The 26,432-nt window shown below is 54.3% G+C and overlaps 6 protein-coding genes across 6 annotated transcripts; 2 read left to right on the top strand and 4 right to left on the bottom strand.

The window, feature by feature from the left end:
- Positions 1 to 2,272: 2,272 nt before the first annotated feature.
- Positions 2,273 to 4,645, top strand: CkaCkLH20_04932 (serine threonine-protein kinase mak; the record flags this gene model as incomplete). The annotated part of the gene is made up of 2 exons (XM_038887651.1): positions 2,273 to 2,389; positions 2,447 to 4,645. The coding sequence occupies 2 exons, from the start codon at positions 2,273 to 2,275 to the stop codon at positions 4,643 to 4,645; spliced, it is 2,316 nt and encodes a 771-aa protein (XP_038747258.1).
- A 4,723-nt stretch (positions 4,646 to 9,368) lies between these two features.
- On the top strand, positions 9,369 to 11,611 carry CkaCkLH20_04931 (hsp70 protein; the record flags this gene model as incomplete). The annotated part of the gene is made up of 5 exons (XM_038887650.1): positions 9,369 to 9,574; positions 9,738 to 10,337; positions 10,382 to 10,633; positions 10,684 to 11,212; positions 11,279 to 11,611. 5 exons carry the CDS (start codon positions 9,369 to 9,371, stop codon positions 11,609 to 11,611), a joined length of 1,920 nt encoding a protein of 639 aa, XP_038747257.1.
- Positions 11,612 to 13,258: 1,647 nt separating this feature from the next.
- On the bottom strand, positions 13,259 to 14,062 carry CkaCkLH20_04930 (uncharacterized protein; the record flags this gene model as incomplete). Its single annotated transcript, XM_038887649.1, has 1 exon — positions 13,259 to 14,062. One exon carries the CDS (start codon positions 14,060 to 14,062, stop codon positions 13,259 to 13,261), a length of 804 nt encoding a protein of 267 aa, XP_038747256.1.
- Positions 14,063 to 16,161: 2,099 nt separating this feature from the next.
- Positions 16,162 to 17,770, bottom strand: CkaCkLH20_04929 (uncharacterized protein; the record flags this gene model as incomplete). The annotated part of the gene is made up of 3 exons (XM_038887648.1): positions 16,162 to 16,622; positions 16,686 to 16,895; positions 16,948 to 17,770. 3 exons carry the CDS (start codon positions 17,768 to 17,770, stop codon positions 16,162 to 16,164), a joined length of 1,494 nt encoding a protein of 497 aa, XP_038747255.1.
- Positions 17,771 to 18,948: 1,178 nt separating this feature from the next.
- Positions 18,949 to 19,659, bottom strand: CkaCkLH20_04928 (uncharacterized protein; the record flags this gene model as incomplete). The annotated part of the gene is made up of 1 exon (XM_038887647.1): positions 18,949 to 19,659. The coding sequence occupies one exon, from the start codon at positions 19,657 to 19,659 to the stop codon at positions 18,949 to 18,951; it is 711 nt and encodes a 236-aa protein (XP_038747254.1).
- Positions 19,660 to 20,965: 1,306 nt separating this feature from the next.
- On the bottom strand, positions 20,966 to 21,655 carry CkaCkLH20_04927 (hpt domain-containing protein; the record flags this gene model as incomplete). Its single annotated transcript, XM_038887646.1, has 3 exons — positions 20,966 to 21,224; positions 21,388 to 21,560; positions 21,605 to 21,655. The coding sequence occupies 3 exons, from the start codon at positions 21,653 to 21,655 to the stop codon at positions 20,966 to 20,968; spliced, it is 483 nt and encodes a 160-aa protein (XP_038747253.1).
- Between the last annotated feature and the right edge of the window lie 4,777 nt (positions 21,656 to 26,432).

Raw genomic sequence — 26,432 nt, 5'->3', positions numbered from 1 at the left:
CCATCAACTCGAGTCGCATCAGCCTGGATTGGACTGATATCGGGGAGAGGAGCTGCGCGGGTGCAGAATGCATGAGCACCCTCGTCTTCCCGTCCAACCGGCCGTCAATCAAGAGCCAAAGAGACGGTCTGAAGTGGGCACGATGCGTCAACGAAGGAACAGACACAACAGACAGCTCGATGACGGCGGGACACGAGCAGAATTATAATTTCAATAAATCCAATCCATGCCGCAGCGATCCCAAGATTGAATTTGTTCTTGTTGCATTATTAGCCAAAAAAAAACGAGAGAGCAAAGCGCACTACGAGAGACGGACGGCGCCTGAACCAACGTCCGAACGTTTACGGTAATCAAACCAAGCTCGTCCCTGCAGGCCACCATCATCTTTATTTATTTTATCCAGTCTACCTTTACGCGGTACGGATACCTTACATTGCGACGCAAGAAAAAAGGTACTTCCCTTCTGGATTTGCTGCCATCTCAGAGTGCGTACCTTGTCTCGCCGCAGGTGAGGAAGAGGTACCTTCTCGCGCACACACGCACACGCACACTTACTAGTATTCGTACCTACTTTTGCCGTACCGTACCTTACCTTCATCACCCTCACCACAAGACAGACATCCTGACCCTTGTTTCTTCCTAGGCTTGCCAGGTCCCAGACTCCCAGACCACCACCCCCTCCCCTGGAACAAGACTCGCCCACCATCCACCCACCCCCGGCGCGAATTGGCCTTCTCGTCTTCTCTCACCAGAGAGCAGCCAGCAAAAGAAAAAACGCGAGAGAGAGAGAGAGAGAGTGAGTGAGTGCCCCCCCGAATCAATTAGCGAGATTGGGCCCCTATCGACTCAACTGCTCCGTCCAGTACGGATACCTTACTCTCTTTTCTGCTTTCTCACACCCCCCAGATTCATTCATTCATGCTAAGAACGGGCCCCCGGCCACCTTCGAGTCGTCGACGGCATAGTGGCCGACTCCTCGCTCCATTTTATCAGTCGTTCAGTCAATCAATCTCTCTCTGCTTCTTCGCCCTCGACCCTCGCACATCCCGACGCGGCCCACGGTGAATCACCTTTGCTGGATCGTATGTGGGTTTTTTTTTTCTCACTTTCTCTCTTTCGTCCCTCGTTCTCTACCGACCTCTTTCGTTTCTCTCCCAGCACACACCTGTCCCCATCGCCGCCCGGTACCCAATCTATCCTCGTCTACCCTCACCCTCACCCTCTCTCCCTCGTCCTCCCTTCTCGCTTCACCTCCCCCCTCTCACACTTTCCCTGGCCCTGCCTCTCTTGGTCTGCCCGTGTCTGTCGTCCCTCATTTTTTAATTATTAACGCTCTTCTGCGACGCAGTTCATCCCCGCCAGCTACGGATACCTCAGTACAAGCATCTTTTTTGCTGCTTAACGCTCTGGTCACTGCGTGGAGTCTCCATATATGCACCTGCACCAGCACCGCATGCACCCAAGCACAAGCATCGTACATCGCACATACACAACGCCTACATCGCCTGGCTTGATGCTCAATCTCAATCTATCAATCTCAATCTCAATCTCAAGTCAACCTCAAGGATACCGCGCTCCCAAAGGACGACCAACGGCCAAAGAGACGTCGACCCCGTCGCCAATCCCTCCCCTCCTAGGGTCGCTTCCTCATCATCGCAATCTCGACCCACGCACCCGAGAATATCGTACCCTCTGAACATCCACGCCTGAGGATCCATCCCCGATCGACTGGTTCTAGCTCCATTCCCACCCCTGGACCCTTACCTGGCCCTTTTAATAATATCGACCACCTCCTGACTTGCTCGTCCCTCCCGAGTCTCCTCTTCTTCATCTGGTTTCGCTCTCTTGGTTTATCCCAGTCACTTCTCTTCGCGCCTTTTCTATATCCAACTTCTACCGTTCCGACCATCATCCACAACAACGCTCGCACACCATTTCCTTACCTCTACAACCAACTACTACAACATACAATACCAACTGCCTCACACACACACGCACAAGCACACAACGAACAATCGAATATCAGACCGGTCTGAATGCCACAGAATTCGCATTCGGCTCTTGCTCAGAGCTTCTAAGCAGGCACAGCATTGGTACGGTCCAGGCTTACACGCCTGCGAAGCGGCCTTGACCAGCTGACTCCCCTCAGAAACACCGTCATCACGAGGATCTTGACTGGACTCAACGATCACATCCCAAATCCACATCACACAAAATGACGGTTGCACACGATTTGACCCATCGAGGGTCCTCATCCCACTCTGCCAGCAACATGGCTCTCGAAGACCGATTCGAGGTTCTTAAGGAGATTGGCGATGGTAGTTTTGGCAGTGTCGTTCTCGCCCGGGTCCGTAGCGCAGGTGCTAGTGTGGCTCGTCGCGGTACGGTGGTAAGTACCCGCAGATCGCTTCTTGTGCGTCACAAGTGGTAACAATTGCGTTTCTAGGTTGCCATCAAAACTATGAAGAAGACTTTCGAGTCCCTCTCTCCGTGCTTAGAGCTTCGCGAGGTCGTCTTCCTCAAGACCCTTCCCAACCACGCTCACCTCGTCCCCGCCCTTGACATCTTCCTCGACCCTTACAGCAAAAAGCTTCACATTGCCATGGAGTACATGGAGGGCAACCTGTACCAACTGATGAAGGCTCGCGACCACAAGTGCCTCGACAACGCCAGCGTCAAGAGCATTCTTTTCCAAATCATGCAGGGTCTCGAACACATCCACGCCCACCACTTCTTCCACCGCGACATCAAGCCCGAAAACATCCTCGTATCTACATCCTCTCACCAAGATACTGTCGGTTCCTTCCGCAGATATTCCGCCCTCGTAACGCCCCCTTCTACTCCCCCGAACTACACCGTCAAGATTGCCGACTTCGGTCTCGCCCGCGAAACCCACTCCAAGTTGCCCTACACGACGTACGTTTCGACGAGATGGTACAGAGCACCCGAGGTGCTTCTGCGTGCTGGCGAGTACTCCGCGCCCGTCGACATCTGGGCGGTAGGCGCGATGGCAGTCGAGATTGCCACTTTGAAGCCGCTTTTCCCGGGCGGCAACGAGGTCGACCAAGTTTGGAGAGTCTGCGAAATCATGGGAAGCCCCGGAAACTGGTACAACAAGGCAGGTGCCCGCGTTGGCGGCGGTGAATGGAGAGAGGGCACCAGACTGGCCGGCAAACTCGGTTTCTCCTTCCCCAAGATGGCTCCCCACGCCATGGACACGATTTTGCAAGCACCTCAATGGCCCGCCGCGCTGAGCCACTTCGTTACCTGGTGCTTGATGTGGGACCCCAAGACGCGCCCGACCTCGACGCAGGCCATTGCCCACGAGTACTTCGTCGATGCCGTCGATCCCCTCAGACCCAAGTCTTCAGCCTCGAGAATCCTCGGTCGCAAACAATCAGACATCAGCCGCGGCAAGGACTCGAACTCGTCCACCCCGACATCATCCAAGCCGTCATGGTTCAGGAAGTCTCTCATCGGTCGCTCGGAGAGCGCCGAAGTCGCCGTCGCTCAACCAGTCTCAAAGGACACGACGCCGAGGCCTTCTCCCGTTCCCTCGCACACGACCAACGAGGTGCCTGTGGCGAAGACACGCCCTGCCCAGTCCAAGCGTACGACCTGGACAAATGGCCCTTCCAATGTCGCCCCCATGCCGATACTCCCCACGATCCGCCCCATCTCGCCCCTGTCGGATACCGTTACTGCCCAGGCAAGCAACGGCTACAACGACTCGTACGCCAACGGTAACAACCGTGCTGCTCAGATGGATGAGAAGAAGAAGATTGGCAGGCAATTATCGGTCGCCTCGAGCACTAACCACTATGCGGAAATCCATCGTCAGCAGGCAGAGCGGGCTCTGAACGGAAACGGCGGTCTCGCATCTCCTCCCAGCGGTCACAAGGAGAGCTTTTTCTCCCACCTCAGGAAACGCGCCCGTCGCTTCTCTGGCCGCCACCAAGCACCAATGTCCCCGAACTCGGACGACGTGGAGGCTCAGGCAGGCTGCGGTCCCTGGAACAGCAACCGGTCGTCAATGGTGATTGACAACGCTCCTACGCCCCCGCCGAAGCCCGCGGAAATCTACGAGCCGCTCGACAAGGCACTGAGAGAAGTTCAACAGAACCGTGACAACGCTCCCGTCCCGCCCGCGCATCTGATTACCCCTAACAGCACGTTGAAGAGGCATCACTCGCTGCCGCAACACCAGCCGCGTTCTGTCGACAACCTCATGGGAGCTGGCCGTGGAACTGGGCCGATTTCAAGTCGCACCCGCAGATCCCAGGCAGTTCAGGGTGTTCAGCACTACGACGCACCCGATGAGGAGGATGAACTGCTCGACGAGGTTCTCAACTCTACCCACCGAGCCATGAAGCGCCTCGAGAACCCTCCCAACGCAAAGCCTGGTCTGCGTCAACCGGTCAGCAATGTGCCGATGATGAACCCTTACCCCACTCCGTCACCTTCAGCCAACGGCAACGGCGTCCTCTTCGGTGAGAACCATGAGGCAGTCACTCCCAAGCCTTTGGATCTCAAGAAGCCGAACGGCGCTGAAAGCCAGTACAAGTGGCCCACGCCACCGTATGAGGAGAGCGAGTGGGCTGCGTCAGCATCAGCAAGCATATGGGCTGCCAGCAATCGGTTCTAGGACGACAGTCGCTGAGGCTTTCTGAGAGGGCCGCAAAGACTTCACAAAAGTTTCTTGCGTATTTACATGCATGGGCCTGGTGTTTGGCGTTAGCCGGCGTACCAATGTCGTCGTCCTGACGGAGACGATATGCATTCCGGATCTCGATTTTCTTTACCCATATCTTGGGAGCAGGGCGGCATTTCGATTATTGCACGATATCTTCGATACCAAAGGGCGGCACACAATTCCGCCATCGCGCACATCTTATTTTCCTTCTGCTGTTTATCAACTTATCTGTTTTGAAATACCCGACACTATAGACTGGCAAGGTGGCCAAATGGCGCCTTCAACCAAAGACAACATTTCATTTGTTTTTCAGGGGCTCACGCGGGCAATGGAGTGGCAATCTCCCAATCTGGTACAAAGAGAATTCGGTCCTAGTTATTGGGAGGGAAAAAGATATACGGATAGGGTATTTCCAACAACGGTCACACACAATCTTTCTGCACAAGGGATACAAACAAGGCACAATCGTTGTTTTCTAGATTCTCTGCGGGCTGGACACGTCAGAAGACTCGGAGAAAGGCACAGCCATGTGGCCAGAAGGGATTGCCCAGACGGGATAGTTTGTCACATACGCGGGACCGACGCAGAAGGGTATACATATGGGACATCATTGTCTTAGCTACTCGGAAACGGCGGCATTGAGTCCAGCAGCATTCTGTTCGAAGCTGCGTGGAAAACAATATTCTTTTTTTGGTTTCATTTGATATTATCTATCGTGGATGAGGTGGGGGAAAACAAAATCAAACCCAAGTCAGAAGGGCGAAGGGAACTTGTACGTAGGCGGATGGTCTCGATTTCGAGATCCCGCGCAACACAACTTATTTACATAATAGGTGGCCATCCAAGAGATGATCCACTGTCATGACCCTACTCAAAACGTTTCCTCAATCGCTTTCGTGACACGTACAGACCTGAGAGGTTTGGTCCTGGGGACGGATGCCCGGACGATTCACGACGGAGGACGCTCCGCTGGTTGTCAGGTCCGGCCGGGTGCCTGCATAGAGCGAGGAGAGGACGGCATAGTTCAGACGAAATTAGTACCGGTGGATGCTTTCCCCCTCGGTTTCTGTATTTAGAGCGCGCTGCATGGACTTGCATACGGCGCGGACAGGGAAGTGAAGTGCAGGAGAGGGAAAGGATGGACGCACATTGCATGGTCCAAGGTACCGACCGTACCGTACCGCCTTAGCTCGGTTTTGATCCGTCGTAACGTGGCGGAGGGGGGAACGGGGTCACGGCGGCGGCTGCGGGAGGATCGGGCTTGGGTCGGTTTTTGGGGCCGGACGGAGGATGCTCAGGAGTTTGTACCTTGGGCCGGCGTTTGGTGTCGGGACCTGATGGGATGATTGGGACTTTCGGGTGGCTGTGTCTTTTGGACATTCACGAATTGGGAGGTTTCAACGATGAGAGGTTTTGATTTTCTTTTTCTTTTTTCTCTGGATGTGGAGAGATGAAGTATTAATGGATGGATGCTTACAGGAAGGAACTGACTGAAGTGAGGCGAGGCGACTTGTTGTCGTCTAACGGCCTCAGCCACTACGGCGGGTGAACCCCAGAATCATCCTTTACTTTTCACTGAGAGAAGTGTCTTGTTATGTTGATTTTCATCTTCCGAGGTGAGAGATGGGGGAAATCAGTGACGTTATGCTTGTCTAAGTCGTCTCGATCCGAATCTGAACCATACGAGAGGCGTTGCAGCTGGGACCTATGTCGCCAATGTGCAATGTACCTGGGGATTAAGACGATTCCGCGGTAACAATGACGCTCTGTGTTTCTTTTCGCGAGTACCTAGGAGAAGAGGAAAAGGAAACCCCAAAAAGGAATCACGATACTGTCTTGCCCTTCCGAGACGTCTCGAGCTGGACGCCTCGGTCGCTTGGACTGGAACTGTGAGCCACAACGGTTTATATGGAGACATTGTTTGCTTTTCTTTTGGCACGGTAAATTCGAGAGACATGCTTCTTTTCTCGGGCGTTTTGTGTCTGGGTGTTGTTTCTCGGACTTTGTGCGTGTCATCCCGTCATCCGTCAGCCCTCTGCGGTTCTGACGTGATCGGTGGAGCGTTGGGCGTATTCGGAGTTTGATCTCTCTGAAGTCAGCTTTTGATCTTGTGTGAAATAATTCGAGGTCGAAAGACCTGGTTGGCTAAGCCACGATGCATACACGCCCTTGGATGGGAGGCTGAAGTCGCACAGCTGACGGGTGGTGGATGAAAGACGGGCTTGTTTGGTGGTACGTTGCACGGCGAGGAGCGGGAATCTGGCGGTGGTTCGAGTCTTGCGTTTTTCTTCCGATGGGCAATTTTAAACGTTCGGGACCTTGCAGATGGAGATGAGGGGAGAGGACTCGAGACCATTGGATGTCTTCAAGCCTTGAGGGGTTATGTTATGGTTTGTTCGGCTCAGTGCCAAGATTTGGACCCGAATGATGTCTTCTGATGAAGACCGAATGGCAGGTCATTCGTATGTAGAACTTGTTATGGCTCATGTATGTGCTCTTGAAGGTTTAACCGTAAGTTGAGCCTATCAGTCAACCTCAGCTTTTGAGGCTGACCAATGCGGCTCTCTGCTACTGATTATCATACTGGCATGCTTCCAAAATAGCTCCGCTAGCTTCTTGTATAGGACTTTCAGACTTGTTCGCGGAGACTCGCGTCAATAAGTATGCCCGTGCTGGTGTTGACCGTCTTAGTTGCTTTGAGCCCAACTTCAGATCATTTCCGATGAATGAGTGTAGTCACTTAAAGGTCCACTTGGACGAGTCGTCTCTCGCAGACCCATCTGAGCCCTGTGATAGTGGATTGCACAACTTGTGGCCCTCGACTGAACCCAACCAAGTCTATCTCCCACAATGAGTCCAAACCATGATATCAATAAGCGACTGTAGTTTAACGGTCAGAATAGCTCGTTGTGGCCTCTCAACTGGTTCCGAGCAGATGGAAGTTCGATTCCTCCCAGTCGCAACTATTTTTGTTGACCAAGTGGTTATTGCAAGTCGACTTTGGCGATAGGAAGTCCGACCCAGCCCGCTTGGACTCTCAGTGTTGTCGATCAACGTTGCAGATTAGCAACTCAACAAGGTGAGCCGCGTGTTGACCTGATGAAACCGCTCTCGCCAGGATCCTTTGCTCGTTCCCTTTTGCCGCGTTAGACAGTTGCGTAAGGCTTGAGAACTGCGAGGTTGGTGGATGAAGCCCTGCCTTGGCAACGAGATGACATTTCTCCACCAGTATTACGCGACTGAACCACTTGGGAGCTCCATCAAGTTGACGGCATTGCAGCCCGAGCTACGAGCTGCGAAAGCTGCGGGCTCCACTGTATAGACTCCTCTTCCTTCGCGCTTTCTGTATGAAGACGCCACAGGCGCTGTGTGCCGGGAATAGGAGCACCTGTCATGCATCTGCAGACATCTTGGCATCGAATACGAGAGTGTTGCTCGTCACTGCCTACGCGTTCGTCAAGGAGGATCATGAAGAGAAAAAGACGCATAGGAGAGATGGGTGACCTTTTTGAGATGAATGACGAAGACGGGTACGTCGACCTTTTACAAGCGAGGCCTGGGCGGCGCCAAGGGAGTTCTCCGGCCTTCGGTGCATTTTCCCGGGCGTGTCCCGTCCCGTCACGTGTTAGAGCGGGATGGATGTTCTTATCCTTCCTAGGTGGGCTGGAAAGGAGGGGAGGAGCACGCCCTGCTGCGCTGCGCTGCACTGCAGCTTCCTTCCACCAGCGAGCCTTCGCATTGGTCATCAGGGGCTTACCTCAGCCATTTATCGGCACGGTACTTTGCCCAACTGACCATCCCAACCTTCCCTGCCGCCCTGCGCCTCAAGAGCACTGCGCCAGTACGGATACGGCAAGCATCTGGACTGGATATTTCCAGCCCTTCCAGCTCACTGGAAATAGGTTGATGGTTCAAGCAAGCCTGTCTTCTAACGGCGTAGTGTCTTTGTAGATATCATAAGGTACCTTACCTACCTTACCTAGGTACGTGGGGCAGTGTTTGCCTGCCTGTTCGAGGTCCTGGGCTGCCTGGGCGCCCTGTCGCGAACCACCACCACCACCTTCCCAGGTAGAGACGAGCGGCGTCAGGGTACATTGCTGGTACCTTAGCTCGCGCTCCTGTCGACCAGCCTGCACTGCTTTTCTGTCCTCATTCCTTCATCGAGGGAAACCCAGGAAATCGAATTAGGCAGCAGAATACTTTGCTCAATCAACCGCGTTTCCAAACATCAGACGTGGCTCAAGCCAGCTTGGTTCCTGATCTTTGATCGCAACCTGTCGTCATTGTCGGACCTCCTCCGCTCCTCTCCTGGTGAAGCCGTCTTCAACAAGTCACTTGTCCCTCCTTTTTTCTGCCACCAACCCGCCGCCCACTGCCACTGCCACTACCACTGCACCTGAAGGACAGAACCCCTCCTCCACCATCTTTCCCCCACGATCATGGTCCCATAGCCTTGCCTTACCTTCAGTCCTGAACAGACGACCCGCGCGATTCCCTCTCTGCGCACCGCGAACCGACGACGTTCCCTGCCTTATCGTCTGCAGATCGCCCTTTCCGTGACACTTCATCAAACGCCGCATGCGAGGGCCTCTGCCGCTCGCGTTGTTCCCACCGCTGCTGCATCAGTTGTGCGGATTATGGGTTTGAGCAGATATCCCGACCTGGTATTGCCACCATGAGCTTCAATCTCCCTCTTCGGCCGAGCTCCAGCAGTACACGGAATCAGGCGAGCCGGAGCAGCTACTTCACAAACTTCACGCCCAATTCCTCCACCGAAGCCGTCAACGGCCCTCCTCAGCGCCAAACACAACCAACTCGGGAACTATTCGGCACCACCGATCGACTCATCGTCGGTGTCGATTTTGGAACCACGTTTTCAGGGTGAGTCGCATGCCCACCATAACATCAGTCGTAATGTTCATGAGACACGTTGGTCTCGTATCTGCGCTGCCTGCCCTGCCCCTCATTCTTGATGACCCATGCGCAACTGTCACTGCACTGACGGTTTCGCCCGACCCTGTTCACATGGGCTGACAGTAGCTAGTGTCGCCGCCGTCTACACCTCAACACCAGACGATGTCGAAATCATCAAGACATGGCCCGGCGGCAACGGCATCACTTCGGACAAGGTGCCAACCGAGATCGGCTATGACTTTCCGCAGAACGCTCCAGAGGGCACAAAACCCACGGTGAAATGGGGTTTCCAGTTCAAGCCCGAAGAGTCGAGGCTTCGGTGTATCAAGCTGTTCTTAGACCGCTCACAGAAGCTTCCCTTCTACGTAAGCCCGCTGGAAACAGCGGCTCAGCTAAAACGCTATAACAAGAATGTCCTGGACGCCGTGAGCGACTACCTCACCCAAATCTACAAGCACACCATGGACACCCTGACCCGGAGGTACGGCGAGTCCTTCATGACGTCTACGAAAGTCGAGTTCGTTTTGACCTGTCCGGCTGTATGGTCAGACGCCGCAAAGAACACAACGCTTCAGGCGGCTGAACGCGCGGGTATGGGGTCCATGTCGGAGATCCAGATGATTAGCGAGCCCGAAGCTGCGGCTGTCTACACGTTGAAGGCGATTCAACCGAACCATCTGAATGTTGGTGACAACTTCATTGTCTGTGATGCCGGTGGTGGAACTGTCGAGTAAGTTTTATGTGCAGTCGTCAAGACGTCGCTAACAACCCTAGTCTCATCGCGTACAAAATTATCTCACTTAAACCGCTGAAAGTCGAGGAGTCTGCCGTGGGAACCGGGGGCTTGTGCGGAAGCGCATTCTTAAACTACAGATTCGAAGAGCATGTGAAGAACAAGTTAGGCACCACCCGATTTGACGAGATGATGCACAAGAAACAAAAGACATGGCAGATGGGCCTCAGGTATTTTGAGGAGTTTGTAAAACGAAACTTCAACGAAGATGAACACCAGGAGGTTAACGTACCGTAAGTACTTCTTCTCCACACCCTAGGTATGGGATGCTGAATCATTGTAGTTTCCCCGGTTTGCCAGACGACGAAGAGGCTGGTTTGGACTGCGGTTTCATGATCATGACTGCTGCCGAAATCAAGGAAATCTTCGAGCCTGTTGTTAAGGAAGTTTGCGACTTGGTCCAGGGCCAAGTTGATGGCATCCGACAGGGTGGCGGTATTGTGTCTGGGATCGTGCTGGTCGGAGGGTTCGGTCAAAGCGACTACCTCTACCGCAGGCTGAAGTCACACTTCAACAGTGCCGCGCCCCCACCATACACAGAAAGACCGACTCACGGCGCCTTGACCTCGATGCAAGAGACTGCTTCGATCGAGGTGATGCAACCTGTGTATGCCTGGACTGCCGTCGTGCGTGGAGCGGTTCTGAGGGGCCTCGAAGGAAATATGGTGATATCCAGAAAGGCACGGTACCACTACGGCACATCATATGCTACCGTGTATGACGAGGAGAAACACTCGGTCAGCGAGCGGTACTGGTCGCCGTTATGGGAGCGTTGGATGGTGTCGGACCGCATGCAGTGGCACATTGCAAAGGTGAGTTGGTCTCTATCTACACGTTTTAGCGCCAGGACACAGTTACTGACGAGAGTATGACTTCAGGGAGAGGCAATCTCACCTCTGGAACCCATCTCATTCCACTACACTCGAAACTTCCGGCCCGGTCAGTCATTGACGGTGACGGACGATCTTATTGCTTGCGAAGCTGATGACCCGCCGTCGGCGTACACTCGCGATCTCATCCACGTGTGTACACTCACAACGGACCTCGCGGCGGTCCCGAGGAGCCTGTTTACACGGTTGACAACAACACGAGGAGTAGAGTTCGACAATCTCGATTTCACACTGGAGATGATTGTCGACAGCGCTGGTCTGGGATTCGAGCTGAAGGTGGATGGTGTCAGGTACGGCCGCGTCGATGCCGAATTCCACTAAGGCATGCTTCGGGAACGGTCACTCAGCATAATGGAAGAGAAGGAATCCAAAGGAGGCATACCGCCCGACGGAGTTTTGGGCACGGGAGAAGCACGAAGGGTGTCCGATTGGAAACCCCGGGCCTGAACTCCCTCATCATCATATATAGTTTGTGAGGACCCAGTCTCGAGAACACAACAGCTCGCCAAGCAAGAAATCACATTGTGCCACAGTTGACGCGTTCTACACGTGCAAGTGACGCTAGCCTCTACTCCCGACCAGGAATGGGGTCTTGGCCTATATGTAGTGATCTTCGAAAACGAGGCTTGTCAACTGCAGCTCTCGCTCGGGTGGACATCCTGGACCCTGCACACACGCCCTTGACAACTTCAACGGTTCGCCAACTGAGTCGCATCCCCTTTCTTTATTCCCGTCGCTCATCATACTGTTGGTCGTGTTCGGAAATGCTACGACAGCAAACGGTGATGCAACCCGAACGGAGACGCCGGGACCGATACACCTCGTGCGCAGCTTCCGACTCGTCACTCGTGGCGAGCCGAGTGAGGCTGTGTGCATGAGTGACTGGTAAAAAAAAAAAAAAACATTGCAAGCCTCTTTGGCTGTTCATTATTCGCCACAGCCCTGCTTTTCCATTGGTGGGCGTGGAATATTTACCCTTAGGCTTCATTTGACGATTGGTTCGGGTTGAAACTGGGTTTTATTTGACGAGGCGAAGTTGGCTGTTGTTAACGGTGGGGAATAGGATTTTGTATAAAATGGGGGCAAACGGGATGTGGGAGTTTTTTGCTTTTCAAAATCGTGGTTCTGATCAATACTTTTTTGCACTAGAACTCGAAGGAGGTTGAGGATGCGCAGAGTGTATGTAAGAATGTTGATCGTTAACGTTATATGTAATGGAACGACTGGTGCCTTGATAATGTATGTCCGCAGTCTTCTTTGCTGTTTATATCTGTAGTTGCTGACCTGGCAGAGGGAGGGAGTAGAGCCCATCACCTCAACTCGAAACATGCAACGACGAAGGAAAACACCATACCCCTATAATTCCCCGTCCTACCAGTTGAAACCTCTGAAACAATTCATATCCTCGTAACATCATCAGGAAAAAATGAAAGTCAGACCACCCCAAGTAAAACGTTACCCAAGAGCCATTCACAACGAACCGTGAGTCATCGAGTCGGACCACTAGCAGCCCACGACACACTCAAGTCCCCCAGAATGCCGAAGAATATCCCCGCTGCCCGAATCTGGTTCTTCTGCCCACTGGAGCCGCCTCCAGTCAGTCTCACGTCACCAATCTGCCTCGCCTCGATGCAGGTGGCCTCAAAGGGCGTCGTATACATCACCCACCCCGAGCACATACGACAGGGGATTCGTCATGACATGGTAGATGGGCACACGGGTTCCTGCATCTCTGCCTGCTCCAAGGTGACATAACCCGTACAGCCCGGAAGGAAGGGAACAAGGAAAAAACCTTAATAACAGAAGGGAGAGAACAGATGAACCGCCGTTCGCCTCCAACGCTACCGATCAACCCCGGTCAAGGATCGACGTCTCGGCCCGCTCCGCGTGGGTTACCCACAACCCGGATCAACGGCATCCAAACAAACCAACGACACTCAGTCTCAGACACTACATCGAGCAAGCATGCTAGTAGTGTCGTCGATCTTGTCTGCGTCTTGGTCTGCCGCTGGACTCTGCCACCTCGACGACAGCTTCAAGTCTTCTAGGTCTCTCAACCCTCGAGGCTGATCGCTGCAGCACCAATCCCGCCGGCGCAGCAGGACCTTCACTCGACCCCGTGGCAAGCTGGAATGCTTCCGTGGATATAAGTCCCAACTGGTATACATGATCGAGGAAGTGAAAGTCAGGTCGCCTGCGCTCGAATCGGTACCCATCCAGCATGTGGTCTGCGATGTGTTGCATCCGGTATTCGAAATTCTTTCCAGGGCCGAAGTGGTGCTCTTGAGTGTTGTACTGGAAGTCGTCGCAGTACCAGCAGATGCACAACGAGGGGTAGTTGCGCTGCAGATGGTCGTCTTCGATATGGCGGATCCACAGGTCGACCTCGTTGAGGTGGAAGGCCTCCTCGCAACCAGTCCAAGGAAGGAATTCGCAACGTAACATGTGTGGCCTCGGCTGAGACTGGGCGCCGGTGGGCTGCAGGGTGAGCTCTCTCGTGAAGCTACTCAAGGCGGTATGCGTTGATGGAGGCGGAGAGACGGAGTATTCCTCGGGCATGCGGAATGCGTCGTACGGTGTGCCTGAGCTGTTCGAATGAGTGTAGTTGCTGCTACCGCCGGAGCTCGACTCGGATCGGTTCGAACGCAGCCCCCAGGAGATACTGGAAGATGCCTCGGAGTACGAATCGTTGTCAGGCAAGGAGCGAGGAGTGTATGCGGAAGAGCCTGCCTCGGAGTGCGAGTACTGGGACCCAAAGCCGTACCCCGACATGGTGGGTAGCTGTGATCGAAAGAGGTTGCCGAAGATAATCGTTTGCTGCCGATGAAAGCGGCCTCGTGGAACGTCAGACGAGCTGTCGATATGCCTGTTGAAGGCAACCGAATCAGAAGTTTACTGACCGCTGCCAGGCGACGCGGGAATCAACCACCGAGCCACAGCTCAAGGTTCGACGATGAATACGACGAGAGAAGCGGAAAGAGTGAAGAGAAGAGAGAAATCGAGTTGGAGGAGTGGGGAATCTCGACGGATAGGGGACGCGCAGGTTAGGCGATTGGGTGTTCGCAGGCGATGCTGCAGGTGAGCGTGCCTGCACTTGGACCGTTACAACAGAGAGCTGCCGTTTCAACGGACGACGAAGACGCAAGAACAAAGCGACAGGGAAGACAACGGGAGATCGAGGAAGATTGATGGAAGGAAGCGGGAGGAGAAAGAGAAACTCGCTTAGTTTCCTCGAGTCGTCGAGTTTGGGTTACGCGTCGTCTTTATGGGCCGACGACATCTTACATGCACACCAACGTGTTAAGCGATTTGCAAGCCCCCCCCCGGAAGCTTCCTTCCCATGCGAACCACGGCCGCCGGCGCAAACACATTCGTCCCGTTCGGATAGCAGCAGAAGCGGCAGCGGCGGCGGGTAGCTATCCACACCATCTCGAAGGAAATACCTACGACCAGTCCCTCTTTCACTCACCGAGGACGAACTGAGGGCATGTCAGCAGACGTCGAAACGGCCCTGTTGCGCGATCCTCTCCCTTGGAGGAAGCCATGTTCGAAATGATGCCGTCTCCAACGTCATGCCTCGTGGAAGTGATCGGCAATCTTGTGCAAGTCCGCACGCAGTCCCGGAATTGCCGCTCGATCAAATGCAACTGTGACAGGTTATAGGGCTGCGGGAAGCCAGATGCGGGAAGCCATTGCTCTTGGGATGCTGGGTATGTTGTACAGGGACGGGCTTGCAACAGCATTCGCTCGGAGCCATCTCTCGCACCTCATCACCATTTGCGGTCGGTTGGCACAAATGCGATGAACCAACACCCACTATGCGCTGTACACGTGTAGGGGAAGCTACTGGATGGAGAGAGAGAGAGAGAGAGAGAGAGAGAGAGAGAGAGAGAGAGAGCTTGCGGAGGATGGGTTCTTGTTGGCGAGCAAGCGAGCTGCACGGCGCCTGCGGTAACACCACGGAATAACGAGAGAAATCCCCCTTCTCCGCGGGCGGTTGGAAATAGTTGTCATCAGAACGGAGAAGCTGCTCTCAGAGTAGTCTCTCTCACGAACGGATTCAACCCGAGCAGCTTGTCTGCTTCTAAATGGCATGTCTAAAGATGTTGTCGGATTGTAACAGACACGCTGATCGTTACCTGAAGTCCGAGTATCAGGTGCAGGCAAGCGCGGTGGGACCTACGGCACGACACAAGGTACGGACGGTAGGGCTCAGAGAGAATGCAGAGAACCGCATGCCGCGTGGGAAAGGGGGGAAACCCAAACCCCCGGAAGGATCGCACCTACGAAGGAAGCAGAGCCGCATTCCCTTTGCCCCTCCTTGTCTTCCCCTCCCCTCATCAACCGTGAAATTGGCTGATGAACGAGGTAGGTAGGTAATGTGACGCTGTGGAGGAAACGAACCCCGCCCGACGTACATCACCCCCCGGCAAGGGAGCTGCTGCTGCAGGAAAGCTCCCGTCGCTGGGAAAGGGCTGCATGTGTCTCTAAACGGGCGTCGAGTGGACTTCCAAACGAAGAACACTGACTGGCGATTGGTCGGCTGCTGCAAGCTTCGCTGTGCCGCCGCTCATGGGGGTGATTCCTTCTGAAGCCAACGCAAGCCGAAGCCTTCGTGATGGACTGAGATACGACTGGCGTCGGCTTCGCCCGCGGCGGGAGGGCAAGGGACGGTTCGTTCGTGGAGGAGGGGCATGGGTCATCTGGAGGGGTCCGCCGGCGGCGACGGCCGGAGACGATAACGATAGACAAGGCCAAGACTTGCACTTTTGTCATCCGTAAGCTCTTGACGTGAGTTTATCGTCACGGAGGATTTGGAAGTGAGTCAACTGATGGTGGTGGTGGGCAGCCGACAGACGGCAGCAGCTTCATCATTCGGGACTACAGAGTACCCTAGCCTTTGCAATGATATTCTGATATTGCATGTGCCCGCCGTTCTCGTCCCCGCGCTTGATAACGCCGGGGAATGTGACGCACGCGATATCGCGCTGCGTGAGGGCCTCCTCATCCTCTCCACCAATGTCCTCCATAGTGGCGGTATCGAACTTGGTTTGTTGGTGCGGTAGGATCTCGGGGAGATGGATCCGAAATACAGCTTTTTGCACGGCGAGTTGCCGCGCCAGATCTGCCGCGCTGCCGACAAGGGCACGGAGAGCTGTGTCGCGGGCCTCAGTCGCCGTGGCGTCTGTCACGGCGTCGAGAATGGAGTTGACGCGGGCAATAACGCGCTCCGTTGCTGCTGACGTCTCTTCCTGCATCTTTGCCTCGGCCTCACGCTGGAGGAGGGCGAGTGTCGAGGAGCGCCAGTTATTTAGTGCTTCTGGGGATTCGACTACGTTTGTTAGTCTCTATCAATATGAGATTAAACGGAATCTTGAAATCAGGGGTTTCGAACCATAGGATGAAAGCATTTCTTCAACTGCTTTCAGTTGATCTGCCTGCTCCTTCGGCAGACCAAAGAAGTAAGAGTCAAATATCGTGTCCACAAGGATCCGCGATACGATAGACTGCAGCATATGCACCTTTGCTGCGGGCTCTAGGTCGGCGTGCATCGGAACCAATCTCCCCAGCTCCTCGCGAGTTTCCTCACCGGCAGCAGCCACGTCTATTCCCAGTCAGTACACGTTCTTCTCGAACCTCGAAGACACCAAACGTACCCAACTTGGCCCTTCGAAAGTTGACAATGACCCAGTTCTGCAATCCGTTTCCTAACCTCGCCATGCCGTCACAGAAGACCTCGTCAGAAGTCTGCCCGCTGGTCCGCGTGCTGGTGCTCACAAACTCCTTCAGGCCCCTGACTTGCGCCCTCAACTCCCCGACTTCCCGCATCAAAGAATCTCGGTCGGCGTCCCGGGCCTCGGATTCCTGACGCAACAGGCGCAGGTCTGCGTCCGCGCGGAGGTACTGCTGATTCAGGTCGCTGTGCTTGGCCTGCCAGAAGACGGCTGTTTCCGACTCGTTTTGTGAGAGCTTGTCGAGCTCGCGGGTGAACTCACGCTCCATGATCTCGAGCTCTCGTTCCAGCTGCGCTATGCGGGCGTCCTTGTCTTTGAGGAGCGCGCTGCCAGCGCCGGTGCCACTGCCACTACTACTGCTGTTTCCGGAGTTATTACCTCCGGGGGTATCTTTCGTTCTAGACTCTTTGTCCCTTCCATCTTTTCCGACTTCGCGGGCGGTGTTCCCATCGTCGGGGTTCGGTGGTGCGGAGGAGCTCGAGGGCGCGTGGTGTGCGCGCGGGGGCGGGGCAATGATGTTCGATGCGCTTGTGGATCGCGAGTTGTGTATGACATGTGTACTCGAGCCCCCTTGAGATTTTGAAGAAGCTGTGTTCGAGGCTGTCGTGCTGCTGCTGTTGGTGCCCCCACTCGTGTCTTTGGATTCTTTGTTATTACTGCTGGCGCTGGAGCTGCCGCCGGGTATGAAGGAGCGGCGCTTCTCCGATGTCGTGGACATCCGGCCGGGCTTCTTATCTTTCATCATGGGGACAGCGAGGGACGAGGCGCGGGTTGCGGTGCTGCTGCTTCTGCTGCTGCATGTTTGTATGGGAAGACGTTCGAGCTCCGAAGGCACGGGGTCTGTGATGAGGACGACGAGCTCACCACCTCCCGTTCCCCGTTCCGTTTGGGTTTCGTTTTCGGTGCCTGCTTGGCGGGGCTGACGATGACAGCTACGACAACCTGATCGGATGCTTGCCTACGGGAGGCGAAAGGCGTCTGGGGCCTCTTATTAAGAGAGTAGAAGAGGCTCTCCACGTCGTCAGACCAAGCTAGGACAGAGAGTCGTCGCAAGCGATACGCGCAGGTCGATTCAGGTCGCTTCGCTGGATTCCGCTGCTACGTAAGGCAGACCTGGATCTGGTGGAGAGTGGTGGGTAGCGTTGGCAAGGTATTGGAGGTTGATTTGGGGGCGAGACGGGGATGTGCTGACAGAAGCTTCTTGGGATTGGGGTCCCGTAGAGATGGACGTTCTGTTCGTTCCCCCGCCTGGGCGGTATTTTTAGCGGCCCGGCCGCTGGCGGCCGCGCGCTCGGGGCTGAGAATCGTGGGGGCTGTGCGTTGGGTTGAGCTACAGGGCACTGTCTGGGCAGCAGCCGCTGCGGTTGGATGGACTGGGGAGCCCTGTAATTTTGCGTGTTCAAAAAGAAACCCCTGTAGCTTCACGACCAGTTGCAAAAGTGGTGATTTTGGGCTGAGTTGTTGAGTAGGTATGGTTAAGGTACGAAGATGAAGGTTACGAGAGTGAAAACGAAGAGAAGTTTCCGGAGCAAATCTTATGTACTCGGTTTGAAAGACGTGCTCATCCCGCATCAATGGATGTCCTGAATAAACAAACGTTGGTCTTAGCCGAGTTTGAATCATTCGACCGCTTCGTCTCTAACGCGGGCTGGTAAGTTGCATAATCATGAGAATCTTCTTTCGACTTGGCGAAAAGTGAAGCCAGTAATCCAATCATTTTGCGTGCTCTACTTCTGTTGACCCGGTATGGCAGCTGTCGCGGAGGCATCATGACAACAACTTACAACAACCAGTATGATCCGTCTCTAGGAAGTCTTCAACAATGGTTTCACAAGACGGGCTCTTGGCATTAGCCCGAGTACTGAACAACTTGTTCAGGACGAGTCTTGTTTCTCGCGTAGAGAAGAAACCCATCGGGACCCCTCAGAATTCAATCTCAGCCTCGACCTCGTATTCCTGATCATCCTCGCCCTCAATCTTCTTCGCCCCCATCCGGCAGATGGCAATCTTCTCCACGGGCACGTCCTCCATCCAGACATAATCATCGTACCGGTCGAGTATATCCCTCGCGTCGATGGTCACCTTGGACCCCTTCTTCCCCCTCCCCTTGACATATATCGTATTCACGATGGTAGCGTGCAACAATAACGGCCGATCCTCTTTTTCCATCACCTCGGCCTCCTGAAACACCGCTCTCAACTTCTCGCAGAAGGCGCGGAAGACTCCCTCGGTGTCGACGGGTGGCGCGTAGAGGACCGAGGCCTTGGGGGCCGGCTGGATAGAATGTAAGCCGCGGAGGGTGAGGGAAAGAGGCTTCTCGGGGGTACTCGTGGCGGGGCCAGCGAGTTGGGTGATAGAGGACAACGGCTTGACAGTTGATAGGATCTCTCGCGGCCTGAGGGACTTGAGAACTTCGACCGCTTTGTCGAGGCCTTCGTTCTTGGGGAAGGACATTACGCCGAGGGTAAGATGGAGGGTTCCGAGAGGCCGGACGGAGTCTGAGGGAATTGCGAAGCTGTCTGGGCTGGTGACGTCCGCTTTGAAGGAAGCCAAGCTCTTGGAGAGCTGAGGACGGGATGAGGGGGTGATGAGAGGGATGCACAGGAAGTGCGTGGGAGCTGGTCGGGGAGGCATGGCTTAGGCGACGGGTGTCGTGATGGAGGCGGACGAAGGCTTGAAAGTGCGGATGGTTCAGGTGCTGTCTAGGCTGTTCCAGCAGATGTGTAGCCTCACAATGGGAAGTCGTGTAGCTGAATGGCTCAAGAATTCCTGGGGGATAATATGTAAAGTGTCGAGCTGTAGGCCATGTCAGTCGATCTCCAGTAACTCCCAAGACCAGTCAGCGGCGCTTTGAAGCAAATCGCTCGCGGCGGGCCGACCCGTAGGTTGGCGTTCCGTAGAACAGGGCCTTGGTAACATCTCTCCATATTCAAGAGCGCATGATGTAGTAGCTCATAAGATTATGGAAGCTGCCTCGGACGATGAGATGTTCGGTTCGTATGGGAAGGTCTTGGAGGAGTGCGAAGCAGACCTCCAAAGGCCGCGGAAGTTTTGGGCCGAGCGCCCGCAACAGTCCCCTAACTCCTAGAAAACTTCGAGACGTACCTTAATCAAGCTATGGCGTCAATTTGTCGATCTCTGGGCTGGGCTTCGTCACAGCTCAAGATGATGTCAGTCAGTCAAGGCTGGAAGGTAACGCCCGGGAGAATTTTGGCGGGTTCCCCGCTGCCCGCACTGAACTTGGGATGCAAGCCTGTTGTCAGCAAAACCCCTGCGGCTACCAGTTTGAACAACAGAGAACACAGCCAGTATTTGAGGACGAGAATTCCATGTTGAAATCTACAGAATGCCGTAGCAATGATTCTCTTTCAGAATTTCACTGTTTTCACAAAGTATCTTTGTTGTCCTTGGACAGCTTCTTGATGCTGCCCAATGAGCCTGAGATGCCCCCAACACGTAAGTATACTATCGCTCATCTGCCCAGCAAAAGTTGGGTTGTGTATGTAAAGACCGTAAAAAGCATGCTGTTGATTTAGGACTATGGCAAAAGGGTGGAATGGCCCGGGGCATAGGTGCTGAAACCCTTCTTACTGTCCCGAGTAACCACCTAGGTCATCCGACTACCTTCGGCTGCCCACGGAAGAGCAAAGGGGCCTTCCAACGCATATCCAGTCCATTTCCCATGCCAAAATGCCAGTTTTCTTCATGATTCAAAATCGTAAACGTAGGGGAGGGGTATGAGGGGAAGTAGGTTCGTGAGCAAAGCATCCTGGGTCAGGGGTCAGGTAGTCGAAGAGCTGAAAGACCTTCTAAAAGAGCAGCACTGCCCCTTTTCTTCCACATCCTTAACGTCGTCACAGCCATCGTTTCTAATGCTGAGCGACAGTGCGGCTGAGTCTGGACATGGAGCGCGACGTCATCAGGAGGTTGTGTTGTCGCTCTAGGCTTCGGTGGTGTTGTAGAACTTCTTCAGGATCTTCTCGGCGTCCTCATACTCAGTCTTTAGCGCCTCGAGCGTCTTGGTGATTTGATCCAAGCACAACTTCTCGTCCTTCTCTGGAGAACCATCCTCGTTCTCTTTCTTGCCGTAACGCTGGATCTTCTCGCAACTGTCTCTAACCTTGACGAGGCCAAGCGTGGCCGAGGAGCCCTTGAGAAAGTGACCCAACTGAGACAGCTTCTCGAGGTCTTTTTCCTCTCTGTAAGGAGGAAGAGATGAAAGTCAGCACTGTAAGAGAACAACCCAAGTTGCCTGATGCCCACGATCCCGGCCTTGGGCGCCGGGGTATGGGTCAGAGGAAGAGGGGAAAGGGTGGGAGTGGGGGGCAAGAGTTCAGGGCAGACTGTGACGATGCGACTCACAAAGCCGAGTCCATCGACTCAAAAGTTTCTTCTGCTTGCTCGAAGAAGCCAAAGACGATTGACTGGCTGAATTCGCGATCATCCTCGCTGTCGTCCATCTCCAGGATCTGACCGAAGGTGACTGAGTCAATCGCGTCGCCAAAGTCGGTGGTGCTGAGGGGACCATCGTCGCTCTGTGCCCAATACCCCACGTCAGCCCTCGCGGTCACCACATGACGAGAATATTATCGGGAGCGGTTTCACATACTTTGTCCTCAGAGGCAGGCATTTTGACTGTTTGATTTGTCTTGCTGAAATTTGAGAGGCGTTTGGTTGGTTACACACAGCAGGCGTGAATAGCAAGGCGGGTAAAGGATCTGGAGGGGTAAAGGCGACCGAGATGAATACTAGGTGCGACTGGCGGCAACACGGAGCACGGAGGAGCTACTGAGGCGAAGAGTTGGTTAGAGAGACCGCGGCAAGCAAGGAGGTTCAGATAGGTAGGAAGTGGATCCCACGATGTGTGTGGACTGCAGGAGTGAAGGCTTGGGAATCTTTGCGCCCGGTTCCTGGAGGGGTAGGCTGGTTGTGATATGGGGTGCTGAACAGTAATAATAGGTGGCGGTGGTGGTGGTGCGGGTGACGATGAATGAGATATACCGCACAAGGGCATGTGCAGCCGGATGTGGGTATTCGGATGGAGGGGAACGAGAGCGGGAACGTGAGCAGAAAAGGGCACAACGACTGACTTACAGAGATGAATATGTCTGAGGATGAGGATTGGATACGACAGAGTGGTGTTTGGGCGAGCTAGAGTAAGGTAGGAAAGGGTAGGCTGTCGGGTCCGATTCTGGTCGGGTGGGCATATAAGACGACTTTCTGGTAAGGCGAGGCAGAGCAGAAGCAAGCAAGAGGTGAGGTAGGTAGGTAGTAGGGCTTCCGAGGTGTCTAATAATTTTTCGGCGGGGGACGCAGTAGGTGATGTGGGTAGGTGGACTTTTTTTTGGAGGGGAAGAACGGCGTGGTGGGGTTGCGCTGGTGACTGCAGCGTGAGAAGTACCTAGACTTGCTAGGTTAGGACAGAGACAGCCCACGAGGAAGACGGGACTGGAGTGCAAGAACAGTAAGGTACCTTACCTTCTGGAAGGGGAGATCAGCTCGCGCTGGTTGGTCGCAGGGTCGGAGTGCAGCGGTAAAAGTACGGGTGCTGGAAGACGTGTTCGGCCTTTGGTTTTGGGCGCGAGCTTTCAATCGAATTCGAGGGATGAATCTGAAAAGAAGATAGGTATCGTTAGGTTACCTAGGTAGGTTAAGGATGTGATGTAAGAAGATTGCAAGCTTGAAGTGAGGTGACGATGATGTAGTCAGTCAGGGTCCTCGTCCTCGGTCAACGAAAAGAGCAGCTCTCCAAAATACCGAGTGCAGCAACAAAGCACGCGACGAGAAAACAATAATCGTGTGTAGCCAGAGGCTGCTACTCCCTTGCGACGAAGATGACGATCAAGATCACCAGGGAAGGTGAGAGGGACGGTGAGGTGAGAGGCGAGAAGCGAGCCGGAGCGAGTGCCGTTGAGCACCTGAACCTCTTGAGGGTAAAATAAGGGAAGGTATCCGTACCTCAGGTAAGGTAAGGTAGGTATGTACGGCAGGGTCAAGAGGGCCCTTGGACGGCTGATTAAAAGCGGAAGGCGTGATGGCTGGGGCAGCAGGACCAGGGCCCACGAGAAGAGGGGAGATGATCTCTCAAAGGGGACAAGGGCGGATCTGAGAGTGATCTTTAGCGCGATTTTGGAGTGCTGCGCTGCGCTGCGTCGGCAGGCTGAATATGAGGTGCTCGGTAATAGCTTATGCGCCCTCCGCTACCTTGTAGCTGGGAAAAAGTAATCGGGGTTGCGACAAGCGAGAGGTGGCAGGTGAGGTCTCGGGTGAGGTGAGGTAAAGTAAAGCGATGTAAGGCAAAGTGAGGTAAGGTAGGTAACGTGAAGTCGGTAAAGGCACGGAAAACCGAGATTCTCCAGTCCACCTCAGCGAAGCTAAATGAAAAGAAGCCTTAGGTTCGGATCTTGGAAGAACTTGCCGCTCCTGCCCTTGCTGGAAATGTTGCTGCGAGTACGGATACTGCGTGGTAATACTCTATACAGGCCTGTAATAAGGTGAGGTAGGTAAGGTACACTGCGGGCAGCCAGACGCTGTACTGCCCAAGAGGGGGTACGCAGGAAGATGTGTCTGGTGGAGGGGTGATGATGGAAGTGGAGGGAAGAAGGAGCGGGGTGGAAAGCCAGTGGAGGTCAAACGATGATACGGCGGGATTGGTTTACCTTTTTCTGCAGGGCCTTCGGCCGGGTATGGATTTGTGACCTTAATAGCGGCGTGGGTAGACAAGGAATGTTGTGCAGGTATTGCTTCGTTGCTGCCACATTGAGGTAGGTATGGTAATATAAGGAGGTAGACAAAGTAAAGGAAGGTAGTTGGAGGAGGGAGATTGGTGGTTCAAGAAGTGGCCGGAGATGGAATCACACGTTAAACAGAAGGCGCTCTTTCCAGTTAATACTGACTAACTGACTCCGAGTCCAACTCTTTTGAACCCGACCGCTCAAGAGACAAGAAGCAGGAAATCCGTGGCTTCTTGAGACGAGATATACCAACTCAAATGCAAAAGCAAGGCGGACGAGATGGAGGCTTGAGTCGCAGAGTCGGAGAGGCAGCGATTGCCCAGCCAGGATGAGGTGAAGTTTGGTAAGGTAAGGTAGACAGCAGCAGCTGGATTGCGAAAGACACCCGACGGGACGTCGAAAAGGGCGGCTGGGATATCCACACCGAAGTCCAGGTCCAGGTCCAGCCATGCAAAGGTACCTACCTACCTGCTTCTGCCTGCCTGACCTCATTCTTAAATAAAACTTATCGAGGTGCCTACTAAAGTTGAAGTACTGTGTAGACGGAAGCGACCACCTGCCTGCTTAAGCTTAACGTGACGGGAGTTTCGAGGTACGAGACCATCGTGCAGTGTCTACCAACCTCGTATGTACGGTACCTAATGTGGCTTCATGCCGGAGCAGCTCTTTCCAAAACCAAAAAGAACTGCTGCTTGGATCTGTATTTCCAGTCCTTCCCCAGATAAATTCCTTCCATTCCCATATCCAAACCTCCCCCCGCCTCTTGGCCTCCTGTCATATCTCCCTCGGCTACCCTTACCGGCCTCATGATTTCTTTTCTCCATGCAATATCCGTATGTCGGCCGCAGTCGCTCCAGGTGAGTCCCGACGATCAGCCCGAATCAACCATACACATCCTCACAACGTCTTACCATAGGCCTCCTCGGCGCTCTTTTCGAGAGTCTAGACCTTCATCAGTTCCCACACTGACCAACTTTCACAGGGTCATCAACCATGTTCACGTCATTAAAATGCCGGTTCAAGACTTTCACTCGCCTACCAAACCTGATGCGCCGCCGCATTACTTTCCGACCATCACATCTGACGGAGACGCGCCTCCGCTACTCGCCGCCATTCGCCCTCAAACCTCTACTCGGGAGCCTTCTAGACCGAGGACGCCGGTCATGGTGTTGTGGGACTTGTTACCGCCGTACAGTACCCGCGAGCGTCGACGCACCACAGGCACGGCAGGATACCCCTCTACTTCCCGGGCCCTCCTTGCACACCTTGTATCCCCGGCCAGGATCCTCGACGATGCAAAAGCGCCGCTCTGCATGCTGAGCTGCTTGGCTACTATGTAGTAGACGGCATCTTTCGCGCTGCAGCCACCACAAGGCTATGATCAGCACCTTCTGCTGACTTCTGCCGGCTTCTCCTCAACAATATGTCGCCTTAGCCTGCGCCCTTGCTTTCAAGAAGACATTCAGCGACGCTGCGATATCATCCTCTCTCGCCGTGCTCCAATGTTTCGACGACTGTTGGTTCTACGGTTTTACGTCTGTTTTCTCCACTGCGGCCCTCTTCGAAGTTTTGTCGGAAGAGCAAGCGCGATCTTCGGCATGAAGAGCCAATCCTTCGTGTTGTGCCCTAGCCTCTGGGTTGCTGTTTGTCACTTCCCTCGTCACTTGGACCCCTCTTTGAGCCCGCCCTGACTAGGAGACGTGGCAGGCCGCAGTCATCGGAATATGGACCATCTTGGGACGATCCATCTGCAATGTCTCGATACGCTACATCCTGCCATCAAGTGACCCTCGCGATGGCACTGTGGCAAATTGGTCGCGATACGGATACCTGCTCAACCATTCCCATTGTAAAATTCAAGATGCTAATGGTTCACCAATCCACATCGAGAGGGAGCCCCAGATATGGCGGGAGGGGCTGGAGCCGAGTCACGGCGAGCCGCCGGAGGCAGAAACCGGGGAGCCAGGGAAAAACACTGAGAAAAGTCAAGGGGCCATTACCACCGGAATGCAGGGTCCTAACCCCGTCGAAGAGGCCTTTTGACGATCCGTTCCTGATTCGAGAGTCTTGGCCATGCTGACATGCCACCAGATGCCACCGATACTGGGCAGGTGGCAGGGAAACACGGTGAACGAAGGTCCCACACCGCTGCAGAATCAACTCAGAGGAGTCCGGCGACAGAGGCTAGACTCTCTCGGCCGACGGTTGATTCTCCACATCCGAATACTTTTCAGCAAAGGGGAAAAAAAGGATTTTCACGTTGTGTGCCGGTATGGTGGTGTCGTCCGTGGAAGGGTTCCGTCGAAGTGGTTAACTGGTGGTGAGGTGGGGCACCTTGCATATGCACTTTGGGGGCTTTACATTGGAGTTTTCCCAGACGTCATACCGCACCTGGACGTCATCGGTGGATCTCTCTGCAAGCCTTGCAAGGACCGGGGTGCTTTGAGTGCTAGACGCTTCCGTTTTGGGTTGCATCCGTCTGTTGGAGGTTCACGCCGACAGCAGCCTCTACGACCACCATCTCAGCATGATGCCGCCTCCAATTTCTCCCGACTCTTCTTTCGACTGATTGCAGGAGCTACCGTTCACCAACGCAAATTCAAGAGACACTAATCCGGCCGTCAACTAGATTGGTGGCTTTGGACCTGTTGCGTGTCCAGTCGCCATGGTTCT

The sequence above is a fragment of the Colletotrichum karsti genome (genome assembly GCF_011947395.1).
Source record: "Colletotrichum karsti strain CkLH20 chromosome Unknown Scaffold13, whole genome shotgun sequence".
Lineage (NCBI taxonomy): Eukaryota > Fungi > Ascomycota > Sordariomycetes > Glomerellales > Glomerellaceae > Colletotrichum > Colletotrichum karsti.
Note: the sequence above shows the minus strand (reverse complement) of the source record. Positions and strands in the feature narration are given on the sequence as shown.